Source organism: Phocoena sinus, chromosome 12, assembly GCF_008692025.1.
Source record: "Phocoena sinus isolate mPhoSin1 chromosome 12, mPhoSin1.pri, whole genome shotgun sequence".
Taxonomy (NCBI): Eukaryota; Metazoa; Chordata; class Mammalia; order Artiodactyla; family Phocoenidae; genus Phocoena; species Phocoena sinus.
The window spans coordinates 72,255,266-72,275,344 of NC_045774.1; the positions used below are offsets into that span (position 1 = coordinate 72,255,266).

A 20,079-nucleotide genomic window follows, 5' to 3' on the forward strand; every position below is an offset into this window, starting at 1 on the left:
TCTTATGTTACATTATTAGTATTAGGAAAAAGAGCCCTGACATTTAAGTTTCATTAAAAGTAAACTGACCTGTGAAAGCATGAAAAATTAACCAACAGTCTGAGCAGTCAGTTACACTCTGAGTATTTTTTAAAAAATCCACAAACTTCTGCTAGAGAGAATAATGACCAAACATTACTAGCACCGGACACGTTTACTATTCTTGTTTTTGTTTTGTTTTTGTTTTTGCGGTATGTGGGCCTCTCACTGCTGTGGCCTCTCCCGTCGCGGAGCACAGGCTCCGGACGCGCAGGCCCAGCGGCCATGGCTCACGGGCCCAGCCGCTCCGCGGCATGTGGGATCTTCCCAGACCGGGGCACGAACTCGTGTCCCCTGCATCGGCAGGCGGACTCTCAACCACCGCACCACCAGGGAAGCCCACGTTTACTATTCTTAAACTGGGTTTACAACTTACACCAGTAATAAACAAGACAACCTATCTCTAAAAGATCAGTTTTCCGACTACCCCACTCTTTCCTATTCCGTGGGATCATTTCCCTCTGTTTGCCTGTGCCTTAGGGCTACCAATGACAGCTACCAACACTGAACTGCCTTGCTATTAGTTACCTGGAAAAAAAAACCCAAATATGTCCTTATGCTTTGAGTTATTTCCTATCTTCCGAAACAAGCCAGCTGCAAAGATTAATTAAGATGTAATGATGGGGAATTCCCTGGCAGTCCAGTGGTTAGGACTCCGCGATTTCACTGCTAAGGGCCCAGGTTCATTCTCTGGTCGGGGAACTAAGATCTGCAAGCTGAGCGGCATGGCTGGGAAAAGAAAAAAAACAGGTATAATGATGAACTTAAGAAGTAGAAAGCCATAAGAAAAAACTGCTCCCACCCTTAACAAAAAGAAAAAAACCAGATAATCCAAAAACACTGTAAGTTTTTTTTGAGGATTTTTTTTTATATATAAATTTATTTATTTTATTTATTTATTTTTGGCTGTGTTGGGTCTTCCTTGCTGCGTGCAGACTTTCTCTAGTTGCCGCGAGCTGGGGCTACCCTTCTTTGTGGTGCACGGGCTTCTCATCGCGGTGGCTTCTCTTGTTGCGGAGCACGGGCTCTAGGCACGCGGGCTTCCGTAGTTGCGTGGCATGTGGGGTCTTCCCGGACCAGGGCTCGAACCTGTGTCCCCTGCATTGGCAGGTGGATTCTTAACCACTGCGCCACCAGCGAAGTCCCAAAACGCTGCAAGTTTCTGAGTCTATCGGTGAGGTGATGTGGTAAGGCAACCAAATATCTAAATTCCACAGGGTGACAAGCCCCTCTGAGGAAATCGGACATATGAACCACTTCACCTTTGACAGAGCACAGGCAAAAGAGATGCTGCTATAAAACAACGGGAATTTTAACAAACTCTTTTAGGGCCCAGTGTGCACTAGTGCCAATTTAGAACGCTGAGAGGCTCAGATACAAAGGGATTCTGCATGCAGTCAATTCTTTTTTCATAGTCTTGCACCTCATGAGATGCTCATGGGAAATAGCGTGAGCAGGGCAGACCTGAGAAAGGTCCATAGGTGGTCCAGGTGTGTAGTACCTGCTCCAAGACTTGAGGGTAGAGCGGGAGTACCGAGAAAAGGCCATCTATACTTTGGGCCTGCAGGAGTACAAGGTGGGGATCAGCTACTGCTGAGGAAGGAGCAAGAAATTCACCCATGTTGCAGATCAACCCTGACACGCGGCAAACGCAGTCTGTTGCTGGGAAGGGCTAGTAAAGCCTCCCATCCTCAAGTCCCTGCACTGATATCAGGCAAAGGTTAGCTGCTGCTGGATAGGGCAGGAAACACACATCCTCCTCCACTCTGCGTTTACATTAGGCAAATGTAAGCTAAACACTAGAGGAGGGACAGAAAGCCCACTCAGGCCGAGATCCTACGCTGATATGAAACAGATGACTTCTAGGACTGGAAGGCAGGCAGAGTAATTGCTCACACCCCATGCCCTCTGCCCCGTCCTCCTCCTGCCCTCCTGATATAAGGCAAAGTTCAGCTGCCATGGGCAAGAAATGTGCCTGCATCCTAAACCCTGCACTGAGTTAAGAGGCAGTGGGAAAGTGACAGGATCACTGAGAAAGCTCAGCCCGTGGGGCTCAGGTAACAGGACCTGCCTAAGACTGCGGCTGAAACAGGAAAACTGCAAAACCCCTTCTACCACCACAAGTCTTGCATCAAACAACAAGTAAGAGCAGTCTGCCACCGGGAGAGGGGCAAGACCCTATGCAAGTATATAGGGCAAGCTGTCAGTTAATAAGAGTAGAACAGGGACAATGAAAAAATCCTCCAACACTAAGGCCCCGCATCAAAAACAAGGTAGCGGTAACCTACTGCTGGAGGAATCTGAAGTCAGGGGTGCACCAATGACAACAATAACAACCACCCCAAACCCAGATCAACTACTAACTAAGCTGACTCAACCTAATTGCCAGAAAAAGTGTACCATTTCTTTTTTTTTTTCCTTCTGTTAAAGAAAGGCAGACTGCCACATGCAGCAGCTCATTTGGATGTGTGTGGAGTATTGGAAGCTTGACTACCCTATGTTCTCCTACAAATGACCCTGAGAGCTTGTTTGCAGGTTCTAGCAGGGGAGCGCAGCTACTCATACACCCTTGACGGAAGAACAGTCCCCCTCTATCGGGCAAGGTCATCCTCTTCAACCAAGCATGCAGCTTCAAGAGGGATGCACATGGAGTGGTGAGGGAGAAAGGGGAGACCCGCCTAGCCATCCAGATCAGCCGAATCAACCCTGGTGATCAATGGGGTGACAGATGTCGCAGCCAGATCACCCTCACATCCAAAAGTGTACCATCTCTGAGTATAAATACCTCAAGTTCTACTGTTCATCTATATTCAATGTGTAACACACAATCAAAAAATTGTAAGACACATTTTTCAAAATGTTAAAACCCACTGTCAACAGAGAAAAACAGCAATACAACCAGACTTAGAGATGGTGCATATACTGGAACTTATAGGACAGATACATTAAAATAACTCTAATTAATATATTAAAAGATCTAGTAGAAAATAAGGTTGACACTTAATAAACGGGAAATTTCAGCACAGAGATGAAAGCTATACAAAGAAGCCTAATGAAACACAAAAAATGAAAAACATGATATCAGAATGAAGAATTCCTCTGATGAGTTAATCAGCAGACTAGACAAAATAGAGGAAAAAATAAGTAAACTCGTAGAAAAGTCAACAAAAATGATCAAACTGAAACACAAAGAAAAAAATGAGTGAAAAAACAGAATGGTGCATCTAAGAGCTGTGGAACAATACAGGCTAACATATATGGAACTGAAATCCCAAAAGAAGAGTAGAAGTATTTGAAGAGATAATGGCCCAAAACTTCCTAAAGTTAATTTAGAGAACCCCAAGCAGAAAAAATAAAAGGAAAACCACATCATAGTCAAACTGCTGAAAAGCAAAGTAAAATTTTAAAGGCAGTCAGAGAAGAAAGAAGCCTTACATTCTACAGGAAAACAATTAAGAATGACAACAAGGGCTTCCCTGGTGGTGCAGCTGTTGAGAGTCCGCCTGCCGATGCAGGGGACACGGGTTCGTGCCCTGGTCCAGGAGGATCCCACATGCTGCGGAGCGGCTGGGCCCGTGAGCTATGGCCGCTGAGCCTGCGCATCCGGAGCCTGTGCTCCGCAACGGGAGAGGCCACAACAGTGAGAGGCCCGTGTACCTCAAAAAAAAAATTGACAACAGAGTTCTCATCTATGCAAACTAGAAGATGGAGTGACTTTTTTTTTTTTTTAAACATCTTTATTGGGGTATAATTGCTTTACAATGGTGTGTTAGTTTCTGCTTTATAACAAAGTGAATCAGCTATACATATACGTATGTTCCCATGTCTTCCCTCTTGCGTATCCCTCCCTCCCACTCTCCCCATTCCACCCCTCCAGGCTGTGGAGTGACATTTTTAAAGCGCTGAGGAAAATAAACTGTCAACCTAGAATTTTATACCCAATTATAATGTATCCTCAAAATGAAGGCAAAATAAAGATGTTTTCAGATGAACAAAAGCTGAGAATTCATTGCCAGCAAATCTGTAGTGCAAGAAATGTGAAAGTCAGTTCTTTAAGGGAAATCTGGATCAACACAAAAATATACCAAGCACTGAATATGGTAAAAATGTGGGTAATTCTTTTCATTTTCTTAATCTCTTTAAAAGATAAGTGACTGTCTAAAGCAAAAATAGTAACATGTCGCAGGATTTATAGCATATGCGGAATGAATAACAATAATAGCACAAGACGCTGGAGAAGGAAATGGAAGTATATTCTTACACTGTATGTAAAATGGTATAATATTATTTGAAGGTAGACTGTGATAAATTAAAATTGTGTATCATAAACCCTTACAGCAATGACTAAAACAAAGATGACAAAAAGGTATAAAGAATAAGTTAGTAGTGAAGATAAAATGGATTCATTAAAATATAATGATGACTATGTCAACAATGGGTGAATCTAGCCATGTGAAGGGTTTCTAGAGTTCACAGCATCACTTTTGCAACTTTTTTTGAAAGTCTGAAGCTTTTTCAAAATAAAAGGTTTAATTGAAAATATTAATGGCAAAAAATGGCCCTGAAGAAATCTCCAATATTTACTTAACCCCTACAGTGTGCAAAGTCTGCAAAAGGAAATATGAAGCTGTACAAAGGAGAGAGAATATAGGATCCCCATCAGGCTGCAGCTCACATTCTATGAGCTCAAAAATGAATAACTGACCATGAGTATATATCAGAAAACTGTCCAGAAATAACAAACTTTTTGATTAAGGAATTGATATATTCCCTAACTCTAAGAGCCAATAACCTGGAAACAGCAAAAATGAAAGTCCCTCAACTGGTCACTATTTTGTGAAATCATTAAAATATCCCTACCATATGTGGTTTAAAAGTCCTACATGTGATTCAAAGGATATTTACTGAACACTGCCCATAAGCCATGCCCTGTACTAGATGCTAGGGGTAGGGAGAGAAGCTGCATATTAATACCCTGAAACTCAATTTAAATAAAAAGACAAAAATAGAAGAAATGGCCCAAAAACGTTATAGATGTTCTAACAGAGGACATACATCAAATACTGAGGAAGAAAGTCCAGGGGAAGAAGCAAAGTCCAAGAGGACCAGAAAAAATGAGGAGACTTGAAAGGAAGAAGCTGTTGGAAGAAAGAAAGGAAAGAACTGAGGGTGTTTCAACAATGTAGGATAAACAACTACCTGAGGTCACAGAAGACGCTGGAGAGGACTGATAAGAGCACATAAAGGGCCAAGCCTTAGGAAAGAGTGTGCCTTAGAAAGAATGATGTCTTTGACTTTCCAATACAAGAAACTGAGAAGAAAGAATACAGGTATCACTAACTTGAAGTTCCTCATATTCACAGTGAACACCTATGTGTTGCACTTGGGCTCTTTCTCTCACACAATCACACCACCTAGACTTTGCACGTACTTTTTCCGGAACCTGTAATATTGTTCCCCTTCCTCTCTGCCTGGTTAATGCCCATTTACCTTTCATCTCTACTCAGTCTCCTGGAATCTTCACTCTTAGCACAGCAGACCTCTCCTTCACAATACTCCTCAGACTTGAGTAACACTTTGTGTTCCCTGCCAGATTGTGAATTCCATGAGCAGGGGCCAGCTCTGTTTTAAATTTCCATGTCACTCCCCAGAACCTGGTATCATGCATGAAACATAGTGGACCCCAAGAAATACTGATTAAACGAGTGAACCAATATAGAGAAAGAGAAAGTTAAAACCTATAGTCTCTATTTTTTATGAATGACAACTACACACAAAGTCACACAGAAAGCAAAAGCTATATTTCATTAAATTACTAAAAATAAAAATTGTCTTGGAAGGCTATCCTGTATGACTGTTAATTAGCAATGTTATTTAGCACAAGGGAAGAGCTACAAGTAACAGGCACTCCATCGTAATTTCATAATAAATTAATTCATGAATGGCACTCAAAGTGAGTTACGCATAAAGGCTAGGCCAGGATCCAATCTAGAGTTGAATATGATAAAACAGGAAGCAGTACAGTGTAGTTTAAGCATAACAGCTTAGAATCAGGTTGCCTAGGTTAAAATACTGGCTCTATTCTCATCAGCTATGGCTTTGGCAAGTTACTCTATGCTCTGTAGCGGGCATTAATGTTTTCCCTACCCAGCGTCCACTCCCCTTCCAGCAACAGCAGCAGTTTTTCTTCAAGGAGTCACATCCTCCTCCCTGACTCTTCACTGTGGCCCCTCTCTAGGCTACAGGATGAACTTGTGACCTAGGTTTAAGTGATTAAGTACACCATTTCCCCCTAAATAGAACTACAATTCCAGCAACGAGAACATGATCAAAACTGTGCCAATCGGAGCCAATTCCAAGGCTTTTCTTTTAGCTATTAGATAAAAGGAAAAGAACCTGAAAAGAACTGGGGTTACAGTTGCTGTGGTCATCTTGCTGCTGTGAAGAGTTAGTCCTAAAATGGAGCAAGCCCAGAAGGGAAACTGACAAACAGTGTGAAAGCAGATCCTGAGGACACCACCTGAGCCCCTGTACCAATCCTCACCTCAAGTCAGCTCCACCTGTAACTTTTTAGCCTTCTGCTTAAACCAAATTAGGCTGGAGTTTCTGCCACTTACATCCATGAGTCCCCACTAATATACTTTCTCAGCTGCAGTTTCATCATTTGGAAAATGAGGATTCGCTAAGTTTCCGTGCCTCCATCTGTGAATCAGAATACCTACTTCATAGGTTTGTTGGGAGAAGTAAACACTTAGCACATAGCACAGATCTCACACATCATCAACCTGCTAAGCTGTTTAAAAACAGAAAACACTTCTTATAAAGAATACTGAGCTATATATGTGATTTTAATTAAAAATCTGAGAATTATGTGACTGGATAATAAGTTTAAGTGAGCAAAAATCTCTGGTAAAAAGATAATGGCAACAGCTAAAATGTAAATCGGGATAAAAATGCCAACACTGAATTTCCTGCTACCAGGTAATTCAGACATTAACTAAGACTATAACAAGAGTTATTGCAAGCAAATTATCACCACAGAAGTATAGATGCCAATGTTGAAGAAGAGAAATTAAAACAGTCACCTCCCCAGTAACAAGAGTAGAAATCAGTGAATAGAAAATGGACAAGGAACAGAGAAAATCAAAGCCGAAAGTTAAGACTGATAAACTTCTGGTAAGACTGATAAAGGAAAAAAACCAAAGACTATCAATATTAGGAATGAAAAAGGGTCTATCACTATAGAACCTAAAGACATTAAAGAGATAATAAGAGCATGTTATAAACAACTTTATGCCAACATGGTAAATAACAGATGAAATTACCAAATATACTGAGAAACGTAACTTATAAAAACTGACACAAGAAAAAGAGAAAATTTGAATTGCCCTAAAAATTTCTTTAAAATTGAATTTGTAATCAAAAACTTTCTTATAAAGGAAATGTCTAAATGTTGGCTGAAGTCTGTAAACCACTGTGTCAATCAAGCAAAACACTTGAGGGTTAGATGAGGCCCTCCTCCACTCGCCCAGAACACCAGTTTTTTCCCCTCTAGTGGATTTTTAGTGAATGGAAAGGGTGGTACAGAGAGAGGAAGAGTCAAAAAAAGAAAGAAGAGATTGAATAACAATTAAGGAGATAAAGACACAGTAAAAGTAAAAGAAATGGAATGGTCTCATATGTCAGTAGGACAGAATAAAATCAACAGACTAGATTACCTGCATAAGTGGTGTAAAATAGGCAACCTGAGAACCTACAGATTAGATTAGAAATGGATGAATAAAGGGAAATAGACCTGAAAAAATGTTGGTTTGTATTTCCTAAAGCAAGTGATAGCAGAAGGGAGTTGTTCGAGAATCCGCAAACTGTCAAGAAGCAAGTAAGGAGGCTGTTACACAAAGCAGACAATGTACAGAATAGTTGAGCTAACTGGAATAACAATACAGTATTGTTTACAGGCACTCTATATTACTGTGATAATACCTTCTATTATATATTAAAGCATTAGTTCCAAACTTGAAAAACTGCTTCTAGAAGAAAATTTTCAGATAGAAAAAGTTTCTCAGCTAGAGACAGAAATACTAGTTTCTCAAAACAGCACTGAAGCAGGGAGCTAAGGAAACCTGGAGAAAAGAACTTGGTGTTAAAAAAAGTCAGCTCTCTTCTTGGTGGGTTTGAATCTAACCTAAAAAGTATAAAACTTATTTTACTTTATTATTACTGAAGTATAAATAAAAGATAACCTAAAGAACCACAGTCGATTCTCATTACTCTAGGCAGTTACGTTCTACAAACTCACTTCAAACACTGAATTAGCCAACACTGAACCACCGCTAAGGGAAAATATTAATACAAGGTGAGGTTCCTGCAAGCCCCTGGTCACATTTTTGTCAACCAATCAAAACATAACCTTGTTTAATGTATGTTCTGCTTGACATATTATTCAATACATACTGTAGATTCATGAACGCTGAATTCACAGTCAACAGCACTATGACTCATGGCTGAACAAAGCTCATCTAACATATTTTCTCTGGAAGGCACATGACCGCATTCTTGGGACAGCACTTCAGCACTCTCCTTGTGGGCCGGGGGGCATGTATACAGTGAAATCACCAACGAAAAGCACAGGATGTGAAAAATGTCGCACTAAAAAAACGGCAAAAAAGACACTCGTAAGAGAGCTGGAACAAGAAGGCAGAACATTGCCTTGTCTGACCTCGGCTAGGAACGTGTGCTCGGGCAGCAACAATTTTTCACTGCACTGTGCACGTCTTCAAATTACTATGAAAGCACTATGAGTGCTGATTTGGGGGTTACAAATAAATTTTAGTGAGTAGGCAAATTTGAAACCCAGGAATAATGAGGATTGATGCACTCATAAAAATTTACACTACTGTCATACAAGTAAATTTTTTAAAAGTTTACTGTAAATGAACCTAGAAATCTAGGAAACAGTAATGGAAAAATACCATTTCTTGGAATCAATCTGCCAAGATTTTTTAGTTATTGAAACATGAAAAATACAAACCCATTAAAAGTCACTTTTACAACGGTCTCAAGCAGGCCTCTTCAATTTACTAGCATATGACAATCAGCATTAGGAGAAATCAAAGTATGTTCATTTCTAAGTTATAAATGAAATCCATTAAATCCCACCTGGGGAACTGCATTCACTAAATTTTTTTTTTTTTTTTTTTTTTGCGGTATGCAGGCCTCTCACTGTTGTGGCCTCTCCCGTTGCAGAGCACAGGCTCCGGACGCGCAGGTTCAGCAGCCATGGCTCATGGGGCCTAGTCGCTCCACGGCATGTGGGATCTTCCCAGACCGGGCCACGAACCCGTGTCCCCTGCATCGGCAGGCGGACTCTCAACTACTGCGCCACCAGGGAAGCCCTTCACTAAATTTTTTTTTTTTTTTTTTTTGCGGTACGTGGGCCTCTCACTGCTGTGGCCTCTCCCGTTGTGGAGCACAGGCTCCGGACGCGCAGGCTCAGCGGCCATGGCTCACGGGCCCAGCCGCTCCGCGGCATGTGGGATCTTCCCAGACCGGTGCACGAACCCGTGTCCCCTGCATCGGCAGGCGGACTCTCAACCACTGCGCCACCGAGGAAGCCCTTCACTAAATTTTTAACAGCAGAATGGCCAATATATTTACTGTAATCAACTTTTTAGAAATATCATTTATTTAAATGGACTGTTATTGAGTATCAGGCCACACTTCCCCTCACCCTAAGATTAAAATGATGCCAAAAGATGATTTCATGACTTAATACATCATTACCCACACTGATTACATACTACAGTAAAATATACTACAGAAAAAACAAAGTCTGATCTAGGCTCTACAGAGCTCTCACAGATTAGTGATTTAGATTTTTATTCAAACACCTAAATGTTCATGTTCAAAGCTTCACATATTTGTAAATCACCTTTAGTTCTTGAGAGAGAGACAGAGAGAAATAGCAATAAAAGAGAAAACTACAATTGCATGAATTAATGGGAAATTCAGCAAAATTTTTGAAAAAGCTATCTCTCTCCCATCCAGTCCCTCAATGTCCCAATTAACTCCTATTGCATTATAGGAATTACATACTTTACAGAGAAAGGTGAGAATTAAGTGAACAAATCAGAAACTCCATAAACCTGCCTTTGAGATCATTCCAGACCAATGCCCACATTTTACAGTCAGCTGCCAGCCAAGTGCTCTTTTTACACCATCATTTTTACGAACGTAACTAGATTTAGCACACCTGAACATTAAGCAGAACAGCTATGTACTCAAAAAAAAAAAAAGTCCCCCAAATATTAGCTATAAAAACCCACGCCAAAGTGTATATTTTCTAAAGAGACACTGTGTCTCCCTTGCTCTGATCAAGCTGAAATTTGAACTGATCTAAAAATGGGGCAATTGTTAGAAAATGAAGAATCCAATACTTTAAAAAAAGAAAAAAATATATACCTTGATACCATGCTTCCCTGTGGTAGAGCTTTGATTAAAACTTGGGTCCAAACATTAGCACTGACCTTCAAAGCTAAATTGGCATACATTCCCTTTAAGAAGGTATCACTAACATTTTAAATTAGAACAGCTAAGAAGAAAAAGACAATTACATTCAGTCCTGTGCTTTCTTCTACTTTCACAGAGGACTGTGTTAGAAATTACCGGGAATTTGTCTGTCATCCTACTTTGTCTGTCATCCTCATTCATCCTACTTTGCTGCCTTTGTCAACATCCGGGTTCACCTATTACCACCTGAACTTCTGTAAGAGCTAAATGCTTTCCTAGTCTCATTTCAATTCACTATGCCCACCACCAGACTACCTTTTCCAAGGCCTTCTCTGTCCCCACATTCAAGCACCTCCAACAGTTCACACTGCCATCAAAATTAAGAACATATTTCTCAGCTTGGCTTTCAAGGATCTCCATAATCTGCCCTAACATGCCTTCAGAGTTTTCTTTCTTATAATTCTCCAACAGGCAGCCTAAGCTCCAGAACATACCTCCAGCTTTTCTGTGTCTAGACCCTTGGTTAGCATTTCCCTCCGCTTGGGTGTACTTCCCCCTCCCTTCCGGTTGAAATCCTGTCTACCCTTTCAAGGCTTATCTCTATCACAAAAGAGTCTCTGATTTTCCTAACCCACACGTCTCCCTCCCTGCAATCTGACATCACTTTCTTTATAGCCCTCGTAGGGCACTTCACTCAGACTTGTCTATCAGTTATTTATCTTCTCCTCCTTGAGTGGAGGGTCCCAGGGCAGGGCCTAAATCAAATGTTTCTTTATTAAAATTAAAATCCAAACTCTGTCAAAAGGGAAAAAAAAAAGACACATCTTACTTTGCAATCGGGGGGTGGGGAGGAAAGCCTAATTATTAGTAGGGTAGAATACATTCTCCAACAGAAACTTTAAAAGAATTTATCCTTAAATCAACAACCTTACCAGAAGAGTGACATCCATTCAAATCATTACGGGAGATATGTAACTGGGAGCAACATGTATTACTTTTTAAACATAGCAAACCTGTCCCTGACCTCCATCAGTACATCAAATGAATAAAAAAGTATGACTGTATTGTAACGATGCCTCATTTATCTAATAGCGCTAGGATGTCAAGGGTTCACATGAGAGAGTTTTCTGAAAAAGTGGCTTCCTACTGCAGAAACAGCTCAGACACGCCCATAGCCTGGACCAGCTGAGAAATCCTCGTGGGAAACTGACCTCCACTTCACCCAGGCCAGCAGAAGACACTTGGGCACAGTGGGGAGGTCATTTTGTGCCAGTTACCTGAACCTGGTAAACAGGTATGCAGCATGGAGAGAAAGCAAGGAGGGTATTAAAAACCCTATCAAATGGCAAAAGGAGCTTTTTGTGTCTGGCAGAATCCTCATTCCAAGTTACTGGTCTATCCACAGTGTATTTCCCTGAGAAACTTTGAAAAGTTGAGCATCTGTTCTTCTGTCTCAGAACAAGCTAAGTCATCCCCTCCTGGAAGATTCCATACCTTCTGCCACTGAAAAACATTCCACACTCTAATTATATCTGTTATGGATTGAATTGTGTACCCCCAAATTCATACATTGAAATCCTAACTTGCAATACTTCAGAACATGACCTTATGTGGATACAGGGTCAATGCAGATGTAATTAGATGAGGTCATATTAGAGTAGGGCAGGCCCCTCCTCCAATATGACCCATGTCCTTATAAAAACAGCAAATTTGGACCCAGACAATCACACAGGAAGAATGCCATATAAAGATGAAGTCAGAGATCAGAGTGATGCCACCACAAGCCAAGCAACTCCAAAGATTGCCAGCAAACCACCAGAAGAGAGGCGAGAGGCATGGAACAGCTTCCTCTTCAAGCCCAAAGAAGATATCCTGATCTTAAAGTTTAGCCTCCAGAACTGTGAGATAATAAATTTCTGTTGTTTACGCCACCCAGTTTGTTGAATTCTGTTTGGGCATCCCCAGCAAACTAACAGTGCTACTGGTGTCTTTCCATTTACTATACCAGTGATCTACTGTGACAACCACCTCTTCAAGTAACCAAATTTCTTAAGAATGATAAGTGTTGCACTAGTTCAACAAACACATACTGATGACCTCTATGTGCCAGGCACCAAGGACACAGCAGGGGACTGACATGGTCCCTGCCCTCATACAGGTGACAGTGTCATCAGGATAACTGACAACAAACCAAAATTATACAATGATAAAATTACAACTGCGATAACAGCAATAAATGACACACTTCCTTTCTTCTTTAAACTGAGGATAGTGGATATACTGAACCCCGTCTAGATGACTCAAGGACATTGCTGTGGAGACCCAGTGCACAGCTGCAAGCCCTTTATTGTTTTTGCTTCTCTCCCAGATACCAGGCTATAGGACACCATGAGATCTACTTCCATCAACTATCATTCTTTCTCTGCTCACTCTCTCCCAATCTATCCATTTCTAGCCTGGGGCTTCTAATTTGCTGTGGGCTAGAAAAATCAGGTAACTCATACTGCTAACAAGCGTGGATTAAGTAATAAAAAGTGCTGCAAGTGAGAACTTAGGATTTGGCTTTAATGTGGGTTTTCTGATTTACTTTAGATTCTCAGAGACATTTTTTCCTACAGAATTCTGTTACACGGCACAAAGGTGGAACGTTATTCCATATAAACTAGGTGTTACTGAATAATTTTATTACTTTGGTATTAAATTGCCTGGTAAACACTTGTTTTCTTTCAAAGGGAATACAGTACAGGGATGCTATGTGAACAGTGACTTAGGGAAGAAATACTGCCCTAATTCAGACCCAAATTCCGAATTAGAGAATTTATTGCCCAGTGTAAGGCATATTTTTGTTAGCTAATTGCAAATCATAACACCAAATAACAGGACCAAGGGGTTGTACAGCATTACAACTGGAAACCCTAGCCAAAACGTTTTGCAGTACATAATAAATACCACCTACCTCTTATGCATATCCAACAATCATCTTTTTTGTTGTGTTTTTTAAGTTCTTCTTCAGTTACTTCAATTAATCTTCCTTTTAATCCTGTTAGGTCCTTTCCACTTTTGGTCAGTCGAATCCAATCCATAAGACTTCTGCCCTGTTTCAGAGGGACCTCAAAAAGGAACAGGGAAGAATTCAGTGTGGCTTTTTCGAGTCAGCTGCTTTCCCTTCCCCTTCCTGCTGCTGGTCCTCAGGCCACTTCATTATTGATTCCCACTCCAAAAGATAAGAAAACTCAAACATAACAATTCTAAAAGTCTTCTTCAGCTTTAGGACGTGGTATCAGAATTATAAATGGAACCCTATATAAAGTACATGGGCCATGAGGTGGGGCTTAGAAATCCTGGCACACAAATGTCCATCCAAATGGTATCATAGTACAAGGATAGTAATGAACCCAGAGTCAGAAAACAAATTTTGGTCCTGGCTCTACTGCTAATATGTTCTAGTCGCTTACCATTTGGACCAAAATTTCTTTGCCTTAAAAATCAAGGGATTTGATAGAAGAAAACAGAAACTGGCTGAAGTTGGTTTTCTGGATTTTCAACATACACAGAATATTAGAAATCACATGAGATGGTAATATGTTTTCTAAGAATCCACTGAGAAACAAAGGTTATCAAATAATGGAAAACAATAAAACTGTGGCTCCCCATATTCCTTATAATAATGTCTCTAAACTGTCACACTCTAGGGAAGGGGTTGGCAAACTGGCCTATGCCCATTTCTGTATAGCCCTTGAGCTACGAGTAATTTCCACCCATGGTGGTGGTGCTGGTGGTGAAGAGATTGAATCCTTATGACGCCCTCAAAGCCTAAATTATTTATTACCTGGGCTTTGCACAAAATTTTGCTTTCTCCTGCCTAGAGGGTTTAATAACAGGATGTTTGGGATTTTGTGGGTTTTGGGTTTTTTTACAAAATACATTTTCAAAGCTTTTAGATAAGAGGTACAATTAGTGTTTTAACCAGTTGAGACACCCTAGTGGAAATTTTTCAAGACATCTAACCTGTATAATTAGTTTGTAACATAGTACCAGATAATTGTTTAACATAGAAGCAGTCATATTCAAGGAAGTTTATTGCTATTTGTGTCCCCCCAAAATAGACTGAAATCCTAATCCTCAATGGGATGGTACTAGGAAATAGGGCCTCTGGTAGGTGATAAAGTTGTTGGGATTAGTGCCCTTATAAAACAGGCATTAGAGAGTTCCCTCACCCCTTCCGCCAAGTAAGGACACTAAAAAGATGGCTACAAACCAGGAATTGGGGTCTCACAGGACACAGAATTGGCCAGTGCATTGACCTTGGACTTCCCAGGCACCAGAAGTGTGAGAAATAAGTTTCTGTTGTTTATAAGCCACCTATGATATCCAGTTAGAGTGGCCCGAAAGTACTAAAACACACATCTCACTTTCCTGAATCATAACTGTTTTAGATATTCAATTGCCCCCAAAATAACCAAGTTAATAGGTCTGTGGTGCCTTTCCAACTTCACATTCCTTCTTACCAATCCACATCATCCCAATCTTACCATCGCCAAAACTCTCTAGGTCTCTTGGTCTTCGTAAATGAAGTAAAGTGTGAGAATACATATGATCTTTCCCATCCCAAACCACTTCTGTCACCATTCTATCACCTCCAGGGTAGTTAAAAGTAATCTTTTGGAAATGCAAATCTAATCTAGGACCCTCCCTCCTTCAGTGGCTCCTCATAATCCTTATAATAATGTCTCTAAATGCCCTCGAGTGGTTTACTAGGCCCTTCATCATCTGGTCATAGTTTACCTCACTAGCTCCACGTTTTAACTTTTGCCCCTTCCCATTCTATGCTTTTAGGTAAATGGAAACTGATTCCGCTCTCTCCCCCGCAGACATTACTTCCTCCAGAAGCCTTTTCTGACCCTGACTCCTTCAAGGTCATAACAGACTGTTACAGTCCCTATGGTATTTATAACTGCCTCTTTACTAGTCTGTGAAGCCTGCTGGACTAAACTCTTTGACAACAGAGATGTTGGGGCCCAGGGCAGGCCATGCAAGAGGAACACATTGACTGTCCTCTTTATCTCCCTGAAAGCAGGAAATAAATCTCGCATGTGAAAGGTGCCCTCCCTCTACTGGGAGGTAGAAACACATCCTTCTCACCAGAGATAGGAAATTCAGGGCCAAGAAGCCTGTAAACAAATCCTGTTATTTGTTTACTAATTTACCACCCAAGCCCAAACTTTGCTCAAATTCCTTACCAATTCAGTATCCAGACCTAAGTTTCTTTGTCCCATCAATTCCTCTCAAATGTACTGTCTGTCTAAAAAGTATAAAAGCTGCCAGCTTTGGCCACTCCTTAGTGTAATAGGGAAGAATCTATTACAAGTTAATCACTAAAGGGATGTCGCCTGTAAGTTTAAATTATACATAATGGCCCATCTCTGGGAATCCGGCTATCCGGGCAATGAGCATTAAGCTAAAATACCTTTGTTTAGGGCTTCCCTGGTGGCGCAGTGGCTGAGAGTCCACCTACCCATGCAGAGGACATGGGTTCGTGGCCTAGTCCGGGAAGATCCCACATGCCGCGGAGCGGCTGGGCCCGTAAGCCATGGCCACTGAGCCTGCGCGTCTGGAGCCTGTGCTCCGCAACAGGAGAGGCCACAACAGTGAGGCCCGCGTACCGCAAAAAAAAAAAAAAAAAAAAAAAAAAAATACCTTTGTTTAGCTCACAGGAAACATCCTGACCAGGCCCACCCGCAAATGACTGCAGAGACGAAGAAATTAACACATCCTCTCTGGAGGCTGATGGGAAACAGGGAATGTTTGACTTTACTCCCTCCCCTTCTAGTATAAAAGAAGCCTGAATTCTAACTCAGGCAAGATAGTTCTTTGGGGGATGAGCCCACCAGCTTCTCCGTTTGCCGGCTTTTCAAATAAAGTCATGATTCCTTGCCCCAGCAATCTGTCTCCCCCTTATTGGCCTGTCGTGCTGCGAGCAGTACGAGCTTAGACTCATAACAGTAAATCCCATTTCTACAAGACTTCTGTGCGTGCCAATTAAGTTTGTTTCTTTCTCTCCTGCTAATCTGTCTCGTGTCAATTTTGTAGAAATTTCCCCCTCCCCAACAGAGATCACATCTCCAGCATATGGTAGGGTCTCAATAAATATGGTACTGAGACCCAAATATGGTAGGGTCTCCATGTCTCTGCTTCTTATTTGTAGAAAAAGCTTCAGTCTCCTAGGCCTTCCCAGAGTTCCAAAGAGCAGAATCAAACAGCTAATGACTACAGAAGTGAGAAAATGCCGAAACCAAGGAAAAGTAGTCAAGCAAGAAAACTACTAAGAGCTTGAACAATAGTCACAGGACTCCTAGTCCCTCCTGAAGAGATACACACAACAACACCATGCATATCCTTGAGTTCTTTTACAGCAACCAGGACCCCAAGGGATAGAAACTGCTGACCACAAACACAAAAGCCCCAGCCTGGCAGGAACAAGAAGGTTGTGGATTGAGGTTTCTAAAATATCACCATGTTACCTCACCACCAACCAAACAGAAGAATGTCCGCAAGCTAATCATGCTCCCTGGACCCTCACCCCAAACGTTGCCTTTGATAACGCTTGCCTGAAAGCCATCGGGGAATCTGGATGTTCTGAGCACTAGCTGCCCGTTCTCCTTGCTTGGCGCCCTGCAAATAAACGCTGCGCTTTCCTGCACCACAACCCAGTATCAGGAGATGGCCTTCGCTGCACGTCGGGAAAACGAACTCAAGTTCAGTTCGGCAACAATTTCACAAAGGGGGAAAAAATCGTCTGAGTTTTCTCTTGAATTGCAGAATAATCGCATTTTATTCTCTTTCTGGACCCAAAGACTCACCTTTCCCATCACCAGCTGGGGAAACATTTGTCTTTGCCTCTAAGTTTTCTGCTTTAAATGATACTGAGAACATGGCTGGTAGTTTTAATGGAGAAGGGCAGCAACTCTCATATTCTAATCCAGAGATGCTTTCTTTGAAAAGGCTCTACTATTCAGCCAAGCACTTAGCTTAAGGAGAGAAGCAGGTCAAACACCAAGGAGATGAGGACACACGACTGGATGGCTGCATAATATATGCAGCAATAAATGAAAAGTCACAGTCAGAGTCACATCACATCAAGCCTACTGGGTCCAAGGCAGCATTTCTTAACCAGTTTTCTTTTCTGTGAAATGGAGATAACGAAAGCACCCACTTTCATAGGATCATTAGAAAGATTAAACAAGTTAATACATGTAAAGCACTGAGGTCTTCAGTAAGCACTAAATAAATCTCAGTTTTATTATTATTACAGCTGGGGTGATAGACTTCTGAAAATCTAATGAAAGCTACAGATCCCTGAACCCATAATTGTGATCTAGAGTCAAACTCCAGGTCCATGTGGAGAACATAGAGAAAGTTGGTGAAGTTCCCAAATGATGTCAGTGCTAAGGCTCAAGAGTCCAGAAATGAAAAAGGAGTGGCCCGAGTAGGTGGAAGTCTTGCAAACAAAACATGAAGATGTGGTTATTGAATGAGGAACTAACAATCAACAGAAGCAAGCAGCATTCATGTTGCAATGAACACAGGAGACAATTCTATTAAATTCTGCAAATATGAAACACATTTGTGTTCCACCTGTTGGTAACAGAAGCTACGTGCAACAAAAAGTTAAAGAGTATTATATTAGCTTCAGAGTCAGCAAATGACATCAGTAGAAAAGGCAGTGATAAAACAATCAGGTACCAGAGGAAGACAGAAAGGCAGTGTGACTTGGAGAAGCGTCCGTAAACCTAACTGGAGGTTTGCAGACACCTGTTCTCGCTTCTCCAATCTTCCCTAGCTCCCGGAGTCCCCACCCTTGGCGGGATGATCACTGGTCTCTGTCGCTAGTGCTCAGCCTTTCCTCTCTTCTAGGGAACTCACATCGCTCACAACCCCTTCGAAAAGTGAACAAAAGAACGGGGAGGAGGTTATGTTTAAGGAGGGAAGCTAATACTGAATCCCTACAATATAGGACGCACAGAGCCTGGCCCTATCATACATCTGAATTTAATTAATGGGGAAAGAGTTGGAAGAAGGGAAATGACAGAACGGGATAAAGGGATGGGAAAGAAAAGGGGCCAGTACGTAAGAGGGAGAGAGGTTAGTAGAGTTCGAGGACTGGAAACGGCATGGGATCTGAAAGAGATCGCCAGCAAGGGCGGGAGGGAACGAAAGCTAGAGGTGGGGACAGGAGGTGGGAGAGGGTACTGAAGGAGAGAACGGACTGTGCCGGAGCACGAAACGCTGGCGAGAAGGGAGGGCTGCGGCACGAGACCGCCGGAGTCACCCGCTTACCTTGCTACGCCCCCCGGAGGAGACGCGCTGCTGCGAGCTGGGGCCCGGGAAAGACTGGGAAGGGACGTTCAGCATCCTGGACTCTTAGCCCGGGCCCTGCCCGGGGTACGCCGCCCGACGGAATAACTCGGCGCGACCCCTCCAGATAACACCTCCGGCTCCGGCTCCGAGGCCGGGCAGAGGCCAAGCCCCCGACCCACTTCCGGGGTCGCCCGGGGTGAGGCGCGCCATGACGCAGAACGTCGAGGACGCGAGGGGCGGAGCCAACGAGACCAACGGAGAGCCGGCGGGGGTGGAATCAGGGCAAAGTACGCATGCTCCGTTCGTCCCGCACCCTGAATTTCAGCACCGCGAAGAGGTGACAGCTGTTCGGTGGAAAGATTAAAGGGTGAAGCTGTTCCTAAGCCTTGGTGCTGATTGAATCTGAGAATAAATTCTTGGAGACGCCTGTTAACCTAGAACACAAGTGTCTGCCATTGTTGAAGCACTACCATCACACTGCTTGAAATATGGAATAAGGCATTTTGATTTCTCAGAAACTCTCTCTTCTAAGGCACCACGCTGTACAGGACAGAGAACCTTTAAGAGTTAAGATGTCAAATGCAAACAGTCACTCCTGCTAGGTGAAGAGAACACTTCACCTTTAAGAACTCTCGCTAATGATTAACGAATGAGTCGCAGAGGTTAGTAAAGTCTCTTTCTGCTCCATTCACCCACTCACAAGTTCTTCCTCCGCATCGAACTTCCTCTCTTCCCTGAAAGATAAAGGGGACTGAGAACTGATGCAGCCTATGTCCAAATGTAGCGCTGAACAGCTAGCCACGTTCAAGAGTCAGATAGGGGGCTTCCCTGGTGGCGCAGTGGTTGAGAGTCTGCCTGCCAATGCAGGGGACACGGGTTCAAGCCCTGGTCTGGGAAGATCCCACGTGCCACGGAGCAGCTGGGCCCGTGAGCTACAAATACTGAGCTCTGCGCGTCTGGAGCCTGTGCTCCGCAGCTAGAGAGGCCGCGACAGTGAGAGGCCCGCGCACCGCGATGAAGAGTGGCCCCCGCTTGCCACAACTAGAGAAAGCCCTCGCACAGAAACGAAGACCCAACACAGCCAAAAATAAATAAATGAATAAATAAATTTATTAAAAAAAAAAAAAAAAAAAA

At 42.4% G+C, this 20,079-nt stretch overlaps 1 protein-coding gene across 2 annotated transcripts in view; it reads right to left on the minus strand.

The window, feature by feature from the left end:
• LOC116763429 (cytochrome b5 reductase 4) overlaps positions 1–19,147 on the minus strand; it is an 85,272-nt gene extending 66,125 nt beyond the window's left edge. Inside the window, exons 1-2 of one of the 2 annotated variants that reach the window (XM_032651139.1) lie at positions 18,925–19,146; positions 13,544–13,697 (exon numbers count right to left, since the gene is read on the minus strand). In XM_032651139.1, the coding sequence (XP_032507030.1) occupies positions 13,544–13,697; positions 18,925–18,999 (229 nt within the window). In that variant the 5' untranslated portion in view covers positions 19,000–19,146. Of the gene's footprint in view, positions 1–13,543; positions 13,698–18,924 lie in introns of both variants that reach the window. The other variant, XM_032651140.1, reaches the window with a different exon arrangement.
• Positions 19,148–20,079: the final 932 nt, after the last annotated feature.